General features: G+C 43.3%; 1 protein-coding gene across 1 annotated transcript in view; it reads right to left on the bottom strand.

The window, feature by feature from the left end:
* Window positions 1-11970, bottom strand: part of c15h8orf34 (chromosome 15 C8orf34 homolog) — a 154561-nt gene extending 142591 nt beyond the window's left edge. The window contains exon 1 of the mRNA XM_071105144.1: window positions 11850-11970. Within this exon, the coding sequence (XP_070961245.1) occupies window positions 11850-11918 (69 nt within the window). The 5' untranslated portion in view covers window positions 11919-11970. The remainder of the gene's footprint in view (window positions 1-11849) is intronic.
* Between the last annotated feature and the right edge of the window lie 1096 nt (window positions 11971-13066).

The following is a 13066-nucleotide window of genomic DNA, read 5'->3' as shown; positions in this document are numbered from 1 at the left end:
GCCTACTGCCATAAACAGATTAATATCAAAGTATTACTGCGCATGTTAACTTACTTAGTGACTGATCAGTCTATGCTATGGATCACTAACAGAGTACACTCTTAGAAAAAAGGGTTCCAAAAGGGTACTCCTATGGGGACAGGGTACTCCTATGGGGACAGGGTACTCCTATGGGGACAGGGTAGTCCTATGGGGACAGGGTACTCCTATGGGGACAGGGTACTCCTATGGGGACAGGGTACTCCTATGGGGACAGCCAGACAACTCTTTTAGATTCTAGATATCCCCTTTTTCTCAGAGTGTAGTGTAGCATAAGCAGCATAAAGTACAACCTGTGGGCTTCACAGCCAAACCCACTTTCTCACACACACTCAGTCTCTCTGCCTCCTATCAGTTACCCAGAAAAGCAGAAGATCAATAGAGGTCAGAGACTGGTGCTGTTACTCTGAGTGACCTCTTTATAGAGCTGTGTTTGTTGAGACCCTGGAGATGCTGAGCACACACACACACACACAATGTAGTACAACTGAACGTAGATGAGATTAGAGTGGAGATGAGAGTATCGAATCCCATGAACCCTGTCAGGGATGTGGGTACACTATTTTCTTGAGAACTGCAAACTACTGTAGGATCAAATTCACATGCAATACAGTTAATGCTACATGTTGTTTACTGTGTGTGTGTGTGTGTGTGTGGTTCATACTTATGCTACTCGTGTTCATGGGTTGCTATAATGCTGATATTGTAGAATCTACTGCAATGCATCACAATTCAATACATTAAATCATCTAAAAAGGAAATGAAAAATGGGAAGTCAGTGGAAAGTGTGAACGCTCATCGCGAGTTCAACAATGAACAGAACGAGACTTTAGTTCTCGATAGATAATTAAGTATTTATTTTCAAAAGATTCAAGTTTTCTGTCAGCTACACATTTGCATTGTCCGTGTCCTGAGGCTAGTAAAACTTTCCCTGATAAACACAGTTATTCATTAAGCAGGCGCTTCCTCCTGGGGAGAACTGAACAGAACTGTAGACTGTGTCTCAAATGGCACCCTATTCCCCACGGGCTTTGGTCAAAAGTAGTGCACTATGAAAAGGAATAGCGTGCCATTTGGGACACACACTAAAGCTCACGGCTAAATCCCATCCACTGAAACATGTACAGTTTATCTCATTAAGAAGACTTCACCAGTGAAACAAACTAAGAGGCAAAGCCAACGTTCTCTGGGGAATTGGCTATGTTCAGTGCTTTCTGTTTCCTCTATTGTATCATCTATTTATAACAATCCCTCTATTCAAACATAAAACCCGAGGTGACCTAATTGGATGGATTTGATTGACAGATCATGGTAGGAACTATTATAATTCCAAGTTTCAGACACACAGAACCAAAGCCTAACACCTTTTATCCACCCTCCCATTTCACTACTTACTCTGCCACCTAATTGGCACCCTATTCCCTAACAGTGCACTACTTTTGACCAGGGCCAATAGGGATCCAGTCAAAAGTAGTGCACTATATATGAAACAGGGTGACATTTGGAACTTAACCTTCATATACAGTTGGCCCTTTTCCTTTTCATGCATCAATTATACTGTACAGTGGAAATAGAAATAACAGTGGGTGTCATATAAGAGCTCTGAGAGAACATTAAAAAGGACAGAGTTTTTAGTGACTGCTAAATAATTGGGAAGAGTAGGTGTTTGATTGGAAGAGACTAGTAGCTCATTCTCCCAAAGGACAGGCAGGGAATATGCCATGGCATATAATTAATAGTTGAATTTCCACAATTATTCTGGAGTGGAGCTCCAAGTTTTGGAAGGTATTGTTTAGACAAATACCTTCTCTCTTTTCAATATCTTAGTGTAATATTAAATTATACGGTTGACAGGGTCATTTCAAGTAACAGTTTTATTAGTTGAGAGCAAATACCGATGAGTTGACTCACAAATATTGAAACTGACACACAGGCCTACACAGTTATAGCTCAATGAACGTTGCTCATCTACCTTGCCATTCCTATAGCGCTAGATTTGCCAGATGAGCTCAGTCATTGACATGTCAGAGCTCTGATGATTGTGTCAGAGTGTTATGTCCATAATATCACACATACTCCAAACGTTCTTTAATAACCTTGAAAGAGACACTTGGGGATGTGTCCCAAATGGTACCTTGATCCATATATAATGCCCTCCTTTTGACCAGAGCCCTCTATAAGAAATAGGTGGCCATTTGGGACACATATTTGAATCATGACGCAGGTGGATTACATAGAGTACATACAGTACCACTAGTTACAGCCATTGATTTGACAGGGTAGAGGTGGATAAATGACCGTTTATAATATCACTGCACTTCTCCAACATCTACTCTGAGAGAGATTGTTGTTACTGTTGTCCCGTTGACAACATTGATTATTGTTATTTTAATTATGTTAACATTGTAAATCTCCAAAGTAAGCTTTAGCAATATGTATGTTGTAATGTCATGCCAATAAAGCAAATTTAATTTCATTGAAAGAGAGAGAGAAAGGGTGAGAGAAAGAGGGAGGAAGGGGGAGAGAGAGAGCAAGAGAGAGAGGGGGAAAGATAGCGAGAGGGGGTGAAGAAGAGAGAGAGAGATAGAGAAAGAAAGAGAATGAAAGAAAGGGAGAGAGGGAGAGAAAGAACGAGAGAGGGAGGGAGAAAGAGAACAATGAAGGCGGGGACCATCTTTCAGGTGGAGTCTACTGCCTACTGTACATGCATACTGAACGCAGGATGACCTCATTGTGGGGTTGACGTGGAGACCAAGGAGGAGGGGGGGTGGGTCATATTTCTACAACACACCTTAGAGAGCCACACACACACACACACACAACTCAGAGAGACACGAAACCAACCAGCCCTCATCATGAAATACCCTCCTGCAAGCCACAATCAATACCCTGGATTCCCTGGGCACAGTAAAGTCCAATGTTCTGAAAGAGTGAAACACAGAGAGAGGGAACACACAAAGAGAGAGAGAGTGAGAGAAACAGAGAGAGAAACAGAGAGAGGCCTAAAAGAGACATAAAACCAAGTCTTTATGTCATGAAATACCCTCCTAGAACGGCAAGTCACAATCAATAAGTTGTGCAATGTCCTGCAAACAGACATGGTTAAAATGGCACTGTTGTCTTGTTAAGGTTGTGCCATTAACATGTTACTGTAGAGAGCCAGGACAGGAGTCTTCCTGAAGAAAACCATTTATAACAATGAAACAACAGTAGTGAAATAGAGATAGGCTTTCTCATCAAAATGCCAGTCAGATACATTCTGTGCTATGCGACACCGCAAAGACCCAAGCCGACACACACACGCAGACACACATGTACTCATGCACTATATTCACAGAATTCTGTAAGGTGTGTTAACATGACATAGACTCTGATATGATCAAGAAGCATATGTCCCAAATGGCACTGGCCATGTCCATGTAAATGTACCCATGAGCACCAACATGTGAAGTTCATAGGAGTATATCAAATTGGGTGTCAAAAAATGTCTATATTTTGGGAAAATGAAGGCAAACATTTTTAAACATTGTAATTAACATCTACCAGAAATAGTATTTAAAAGGTATTAGAGATACTGAAAAATATGTAATGAAATTACAGCAATTTAATACTCTACAATGGGAAATCATAATAGTCGCAAACCATAGGCGACCTACTGTCCTCCCTTCCACTGGCATACTGTTATGCTCAGCTGATAACTGATTTCTTTCTCTTTCTGTCGTCTGGCGTTCGAAGCGTGCGTGTTTAATAAACAATCTGGAAAACACCTCCCTCTCTCTGCCTCTATTATCTCTGTCCAGTTATGTTACCTCTCCGGGCTCTTACTGACACCTACCCATAAGCCCCCTCTCTTCCCATTTACTGTGACCAGCATCTTCACCCACTGAGCACTGACCGACACCGGACGTCCATGGACGTTGAAAAGTGGTCACATTTTTGTCAGTCAGCCCTGGCCTTTTGTCAGCCCTGGCCTTTTGTCAGCCCTGGCCTTGATTTCAACATCCACAGGCGTCGTTTTTTGGGAGGTCCAGACCGGCCTTGATTACAATGTCTACAGATGTGTTTGTTTAGCATTACATTTTTAAAGGGAACAATCGGATTCTCAGCGTAATTCCATTATCGTGGAATGACCACACCCTATTGCCGATATAATAGTGCTACTTTGGACCAAAGCTATAAAGCAAAGGTAACTGAACTAAATGACTATCAGCAGTAATTTCTGTCATCATGAAGTGCTTTGAGAGGCTAGTTAAGGGTCTTATCACCTCCACCTTACCTGAAACCCTAGACCCACTTCAATTTGCATACCACCCCATCAGATCCACAGATGATGCAATCGCAATCAATGTAGATATCCGGGTGGCCATTTGATTAATTGTTCAGCAGTCCTATGGCTTGGGGCTAGAAGATATTAAGGAGCCTTTTGGACCTAGACTTGGCGCTCTGGTACCGCTTGCTATGCTGTAGCAGAGAGAAAAGTCTATGACTTGGGTGACTGGAGTCTTTTACAATTTTTTGGGCCTTCCTCTGAGACCACCTAGTATATAGGTCCTAGATGGCAGGGAACTTGGTCCCAGTGATGTTCTGGGCCGAATGCACTACCTTCTGTAGCACCTTACAGTCGAATGCCGAGCAGTTGCTGTACTAGGCGGTGATATAACCACCCAGGATGCTCTCGATGGTGCAGCTGTATAATTATCCTTTTGAGAATCTGTGGACCCATGCCAAATCTTTTTTTTTCTCCTGAGGGGGAAAAGGTGTTGTCGTCCACTCTTCATGATTGTCTTGGTGTGTTCGGACCATGATCGCTTGTTGGAGATGTGGACACCAAGGAACTTGAAACTCTGGACCCACTCCACTACAGCCCCATCAACGTTAATGGAGGCCTGTTCCGCCCTCCTTTTCCTGTAGTCCAGCCTGGCAGATGTGTTGCTGCCTATCTTTACAACCTGGGGTGGCCCGTCCGGAAGTCCTGGATCCAGTTGCAGAGGGAGGTGTTTAGTCCCAGGGTCCTTAGAAAGTGATGAGCTTTGTGGGCACTATGGAGATGAACGTTGAGCTGCAGTCAATGAACAGCATTCTCACGTAGGTGTTCCTTTTGTCCAGGTGGGAAAGGGCAGTGTGGAGTGTGATTGAGGGGCGATAGTCATTTAGGCAGTTTACCTTCGCTTTCTTGAGCACAGGGACTATGGTGGTCTGCTAGAAAGATGTAGGTATTGTAGACTCGGGAGAGATTGAAAATGTCAGTGAAGACACTTGCCAGTTGGTCCACGCCTGCTCTGAGTAAACGTCTTGGTAATCCATCTGGCCTCGCAGCCTTGTGAATGTTGACCTGTTTAAAGGTCTTGCTCACATCAGCTACGGAGAGCGTGATCACACAGTCGTCCGGAACAGCCGGTGATCTCATGCATGCTTTAGTGTTGCTTGCCTCAAAGCGATCATGAAAGGCATTTAGCTGTTCATTGACTTCAACATCATAGTAACCTCCAAGCACATCATTAAACCCGGGACCCTGTATCTGAACCCCGCCCAACTAAGTCCTGGACTTCCTGACGGGCCGCCCCCAGGGCGGCCCCAACACCTCCACTACATTAATCATTAACACAGGGGCCCCACAAGGGTATGTGCACAGCCCCCTTCGATACTCCCTGTTCACCCATGACTGCGTGGCCACGTACGCCTCCAACTCAATCATCAAGTTTGCAGATGACACAACAGTAGTAGGCCTGATTACCAACAATGGCAAGACAGCCTACAGAGAGGAGGTGGGGGCCCTTGTGGAGTGGTGCCAGGAAAATAACCTCTCCCTCAAAGTCAACAAAACAAAGGTGCTGATCGTGCACTTCAGGAGACAACAGAGAGAGCACCTCCCTATTCACATCAACGGGACTGCAGTGGAGAAGGTGAAAAGCTTCAAGTTCCTCGGCATACACATCACTGACAGCCTGAAATGGTTCACCCACACAGAGCCTCAGGAGGCTGAAGAAATTCTAATTGGCCCCTAAGACCATCACAAACTTTTACAGATGTACAATTGAGCGCATCCTGTCGGGCTGTATCACCGCCTGGTACGGCAACTGCACTGCCCGCAATCATCAAGGACATCAATCACCCGAGGCATGGCCTGTACACTCCGACATCATCCAGCTTCTATCTCAAGGCCCTCAGAATGTTAAATTGCGATCACTAGCCGGCTACCACCCATGTACTCAACACTGCACCTTAGAAGCTGCTGCCCTATGTACATAGACATGGAATCACTGGTCACTTTAATAATGTTTACATACGGTTTAATTCATTTCATATGTATATACTGTTTTTTAGTCAATGCCACTCAGACATTGCTAGCCCTAATATTTATCTGTTTCCTAATTCCATTATTTTACTTTTAGATTTGTGTGTATTGTTGTGAATTGCACTGTTGGAGCTAGGAACACCAGCATTTTGCTACATCCGCAATAACATCTACTAAATATGTGTATGTGACCAATAAAATTAGATTTGAATAGGGTGCCATTTTGGTACACATCCTCAGTCGTAGATGCATTTTACTGAACACTGGGGGACCCATATGACAAAAGCTTGTTTGGGAATCAGCTACAAACTCAGCTTTCAAGGGAATCAGCTACAAACACCTTAACCTAAGGTAGCAGGCACAAAATAAACGCCTGAGCAGAGTTGGCACATCCGGTATCCAGGAGAAAAGGAAGCTAAATTGAATTAGCTGTATCCTTGAAAACCGGATACATCCGGTTGTTGGCAACTCCGTTAAGGGTGCAAACACCTAGACTCATACTCATCTCTTTAATCATTTCTGATAGCTACGCTGGGTTTCATGTCTTCCTTCCTTCACTACATATGAACTCTATATTCACTCATCATGTCACAGAGAGTGAGAGAGAGCAAAGAGGGTAGAGAAACAGAGAGATGGAAAACGAGAGGCAAGAAACAGAGATGAAGAGGTAAAGGGAGAGATGAACAGAGCGAAAGATAAAGAAGAAAGAGAAAAAATGCAAAGAGACCGAGAGAGGGTGTCTGGCATAATGACAACCAGGCAGGTCTGTTTGTCTGAGTCAGAATTGATGCGAGTGTCAGAATGTACAGTTGAAGTCTGAAGTTTACATACACTTAGGTTGGGGTCATTAAAACTTGTTTTTCAACCACTCCACAAATTTCTTGCTAACAAACAATAGTTTTGTCAAATCGGTTAGGACATCTACTTTGTGCATGACACAAGTCATTTTTCCAACAATTGTTTACAGACAGATTATTCCACTTATAATTCACTGTATCACAATTCCAGTGGGTCAGAGGTTTACATACATACACTAAGTTGACTATGCCTTTAAACAGCTTGGAAAATTCCAGAAAATGATGACATGGCTTTAGAAGCGGTGTACCTATGGATGTATTTCAAGGCCTACCTCCAAACTCAGTGCCTCTTTGCTTGACATCATGGGAAAATCTAAAGAAATCAGCCAAGACCTCAGGAAAAACAATTTAAACCTCCACAAGTCTGATTCATCCTTGGGAGCAATATCCAAACACCTGAAGGTGCCACGTTCTTCTGTACAAACAATAGTATGCAAGTATAAACACCATGGGACCACGCAGCCGTAATACCACTCAGGAAGGAGACGTGTTCTGTCTCCTAGAGATGAACGTACTTTGGTTGCAAAAAGTGCAAATCAATACAAGAACAACACAAAGGACCTTGTGAAGATGCTGGAGGAAACAGGTACAAACGTATCTTTATCCACAGTAAAACGAGTCCTATATCGACATAACCTGAAAGGCCGCTCAGCAATGAAGAAGCCACTACTCCAAAACCTCCATAAAAAAAGCCAAACTACGGTTTGCAAAAGCATTTGGGGACAAAGATCGTACTTTTTGGAGAAATGTCCTCTGGTCTAATGAAACAAAAACAGAACTGTTTGGCCATAATGAAAATTGTTATGTTTGGAGGAAAAAGTGAGAGGCTTGCAAGCCAAAGAACACCATCCCAACCGTGAAGCCATCCCAACCGGAAAATTATGTGGATATATTGAAGCAACATCTCAAGACAGTCAGGAAGTTAAAGCTTGGTGGCAAATCGGTCTTCCAAATGGACAATGACTCCAAGCATACTTCAAAAGTTGTGGCAAAATGGCTTAAGGACAAGAAAGTCAAGGTATTGGCGTGGCCATCACAAAGCCATGACCTCAATCCCATAGAAAATTTGTGAGCAGAACTGAAAAAGCGTGTACAAACCTGACTCAGTTACACCAGCTCTGTCAGGAGGAATGGGCCAAAATTCACTCAACTTATTGTGGGAAGCTTGTGGAAGGCTACCCGAAACATTTAACCCAAGTTAAACAATTTAAAGGCAATGCTACCAAATACTAATTGAGTGTATGTAAACTTCTGACCCACTGGGAATGTGATGAAAGAAATAAAATCTGAAATATATCATTCTCTGTACTATTATTCGGACATTTCACATTCTAAAATAAAGTGGAGATCCTAACTGACCTAAAACAGGGAATTCTTACTAGAATTAAATGTCAGGAATTGTGAAAAACTGCATTTGGCTAAGGTGTATGTAAACTTCCGACTTCAGTGATGCGAGTGTGAGCAGTGATGTGAGTGTACAGTGCTAGAGTTGCTACGCTAGCAGGAAGCAGTGATGTGAGTGTACAGCGCTATAGTCACTACGTTAGCAGTCAGAACTGATGTGAGAGTACAGTGCTAGAGTCGCTACGCTAGCAGGGAGAAGTGTTGTGAGTGTACAGAGCTATAGTTGCTAATCTAGTTTACAGGTATTTTGCCGCCACACCAGCAGGGAGTAGTGATGTGAGTTTATAGCTCTATAGTCATTATACTAGCAGGGAGTAGTGATGTGAGTTAACAGCTCTATAGTCATTACACTAGCAGGGAGTAGTGATGTGAGTTAACAGCTCTATAGTCACGCTAGCAGGGAGCAGTGATGTGAGTTTATAGCTCTATAGTCACGTTAGCAGGGAGCAGTGATGTGAGTTTATAGCTCTATAGTCACGCTAGCAGGGAGCAGTGATGTGAGTTTATAGCTCTATAGTCACGCTAGCAGGGAGCAGTGATGTGAGTTTACAGCTCTATAGTCACGCTAGCAGGAGCAGTGATGTGAGTTTATAGATCTATAGTCACGCTAGCAGGGAGCAGTGATGTGAGTTTATAGCTCTATAGTCACGCTAGCAGGGAGCAGTGATGTGAGTTTATAGCTCTATAGTCACGCTAGCAGGGAGCAGTGATGTGAGTTTATAGCTCTATAGTCACACTAGCAGGGAGCAGTGATGTGAGTTTATAGCTCTATAGTCACGCTAGCAGGGAGCAGTGATGTGAGTTTATAGCTCTATAGTCACGCTAGCAGGGAGCAGTGATGTGTGTTTATGGCCCTATAGTCACGCTAGCAGGGAGCAGTGATGTGAGTTAACAGCTCTATAGTCATTACACTAGCAGGGAGTAGTGATGTGAGTTTATAGCTCTATAGTCACACTAGCAGGGAGCAGAGATGTGAGTTAACAGCTCTATAGTCATTACACTAGCAGGGAGCAGTGATGTGAGTTTATAGAGCTATAGTCGCTACGTTAGCAGCTGTCCACTGTGCTGGGCTGGCTGGCCCGGGCCACTCTTTGATACTAGCCAGCACTGATTAAAATGCAGTGTGATGTGTGTGTGTTGCTACATTCGCAGCTCAGTGGAAAGGACGACCTGATCAGAAGTTTGTGAAACACCTGCATGAGGACACACACACACACACACACACACACACACAGTGCATGTACAACCACCACACACAGATATACATACTTTGCTCTGTCTCTTTGCTCTGTCTCTCATTCTGTCTTTCTATGTCTCTCTCTATCTGTATCTCTTTCTCTCGCTCTCTCTCTCTTAACCTCCCACAAAAACATGTCCCGGCGCAACACAACACACACTCAGTTTTGTTATCGCAGATGGTGTATGTGTGTGTGTGGAGGAGCCTCGGGAGAAACAGTCTGTGTTTGTGCGGCGTCGGTGTCTCCCTAGCATCTGAGGGTTAATCTCCCCATCTGACCCTCTAATTAGATATGACTCTACCGTCTACACAACCAGCAGGACTGACTCTTCTAGCTGGGATATCATACCAACACAGTCTAGAGAAACAGCCAATGTGTCCCAAATGGCACCATCTCTGCTACATAGGGTTCCATTTGGGATGCAAACAGGCATGACTGACTCTTCTAGCTGGGATATCATACCAACACAGTCTAGAGAAACAGCCAATGTGTCCCAAATGGCACCATCTCTGCTACATAGGGTTCCATTTGGGAAGCAAACAAGCATGACTGACCCTTTTTATCATACCAACATGATGGGGTGTGGTAAGCACAACTGTCGTTATAGTAACTCAGACTGATACATTTAAAGGAGGAATCTACCAGAATAAAACCAGTTATTATGCTGCTACCGACTGGGCACAGACGTCATTTTGATTTCATTCATTGTCAACTAACGTGAATTCAACGTGAAATCAACAAAACATTTCACCATGTCATTGGATTTAGTTAAAAAGTTGGGTGAAAATTCATCACATAGAATTTTTTGGTTGAAATGGCATTGAAACAATGTTGATTCAACCAGTTTTGCCTAGTGGGTAGTCTATATGCACTACTGTAAAACTGTATCTGTAGCTGTATAGCTGTGGTAGTCAATACTGTCATTAACTTAGACTGATACACAACATTCAAACAGACGTCAATGAAAACCAGAAGACAACAGATTCCCACAGACATGCAAACCTTCCCACACACTTAAATCAGTACCCCTTCAGGCAGATGCCTTGCAGCAATTCTCTCTTTATTAGTATTTATCTGCATGTTCCAACTCAGCCTATATCCTGTACGATAGCACCTACATTAACTCCCTACACAAACAGAACGGTAGCTAGGTAGAGAACAACACTCTCCAGCCAAACAGCCATATAGATGCAGTACACTATTTTAATATGGTCAGACGGTAGAACAGGCAATGATCTCAAGTCAAACATTACTGTAGCAGATGAAATGCAATGATCATTTTGTGATGAAAGATGAGTGAGATGATTTACATTGTTTTACCTAATAATGTATCCTTCCATTCTATTAGACTATGTCTCACTTTTAATAGTGCTTTTGTCTATACAAAACAAAGCATTATTGCTTCTCTTCAGTGAACATTTGTGCCGCTTGGAACCTCCAAGCACAGTGTCAGTGTGATACCTCAGTTTATCCCGACCGCTTTTACCTAGAGCTCCACAGAATGATATTGCCCACTTTGTGCTGCCTGTAAACCCGTCGGGACCTTTCAGAAACATCTCTCTCTTTCTAATCATAGGGGGGTGGATGCCTACGACCAGGACATGCATGCTTGGTAGCCAGGGAAAGTATGCGACAAGACAACCACTAATGGCTGGCTACCTTATAATGATATTTTCCAAAAGCTACATTTACAGAGAGTGGGTTTCGTACTACAATCTTGCAGGCAGATCGAATCTGTGATGATGATCGTTATCGGGCAGAAAGGGGTGCGCTCTCTGTATTTCCCAATTCACTGCAGGGAGAGGGTCTTGCAATTTCCATACATGTATAACCTAGTTTTTATATTTAATAGTACGCGCTTTCATGTAGGCTATTTTATCAATCTAAGTTTCTACATTGAAACCAAAGCATAGCCTTATGATGCTGATAAATTGCAGGCTTGCAGCAAAACATGCGTGTCCCATTCAATGCCATGCACAGGTGAAATATGCTAGTTGAAATGAAGAATGCACTAACCTCAAACAGCGGTCCAATTTTATTTTTCTCCAGATACGACTGAATTCTTGACTGCTGTTGAGACGCCATGAAGAAACTATACGTCTTGCATTAAACGTAAATTATTTGAAAATAAACGTTGGGGCAATCCCATACAATCATTAAAATAGGTAGCCTATACGAGAGTCGAATTCAAACACCTTTAAGAACTACAACTGTAGCCAAGTGTACACAGCGAGAGATATACAGTAGGGGCGTCAAGAGCGGTGGGTTTGCTTCACCGCACCGCGCATAGTGGAAAGTAGCAAGTGGAAAGTAGCAGGTACTCTCGCGCTGCGCTTCGCTCTACTTGGTTTACTACACAGTAGCACCGGACCATGCTCAGCGCGACGCTTGAGTGGCTCCCTAGCGACCGCTTCATGCTCCAAGCCAATGGCAAAGATAGTTACTTGACAGTGATTAGGGATCTTTCGCTCATTGGCTGAGAGTGGTATCAGTGGATGAGAGGATCCCTCCTCCAGATTGTTTACCTATCTCGCAGTATTTAAAGGTCCGGACGGAAGACAGATGTGAGAAACAGAACAGTGCGGTTTTTCCGTACAGCTCAAAGTTTGGCCGGGGCATGATTCGCATAGTTAGTTCGTAAAATGCGCTGGTGCGCACTCCTCCTGTCATGTAACCTACAAATATTTTGCACATGCTTATGCATAAGTGGGAAACAGATGTCACCAGCCTAATTGCTTGCCAATGTCATGTATCTTTATGTGGGTGGACTGAGATCCTTGGAAGATTGTGGAAAGGCACCAGGCCGGCAGTGTGTTGTTTGTGGTGAGACTTTGTGTTTGAAACAATAGGGTGCCCTTTGGGACAAGCCTCTGCCTGGACTTTTGTTGGGCAGGCAATGAGAAAACTGGGTGATCTGTGGTCTAGGAAGAAGAATTCATCCTGGGAAGTCTGCTGCAGACTGCATTGACAGAGACAGAGAAACAGACAGACAAACAGAGTGTGTTTGTGGTGGAAAGAGAGAGACAGAAACAGTGATACCATTACAGAAAAATCACATGAATTTCACATGTGAACACATGATCTTGTGTGATCTCATGTGAAGTTAATGTGATAACATGTGACAATATGTAAAGCAACATGTGAAAACATAAAACTGCGTGACAACATTTTAGCACGTGAGAACACGATCTCGTGAAATGGGATGCAAAATGTCAATATGTGATATCATGACA

The sequence above is a fragment of the Oncorhynchus clarkii genome, chromosome 15 (genome assembly GCF_045791955.1).
Source record: "Oncorhynchus clarkii lewisi isolate Uvic-CL-2024 chromosome 15, UVic_Ocla_1.0, whole genome shotgun sequence".
NCBI classification, from domain to species: domain Eukaryota; kingdom Metazoa; phylum Chordata; class Actinopteri; order Salmoniformes; family Salmonidae; genus Oncorhynchus; species Oncorhynchus clarkii.
This window is presented reverse-complemented; position numbering and strand designations above follow the sequence as displayed.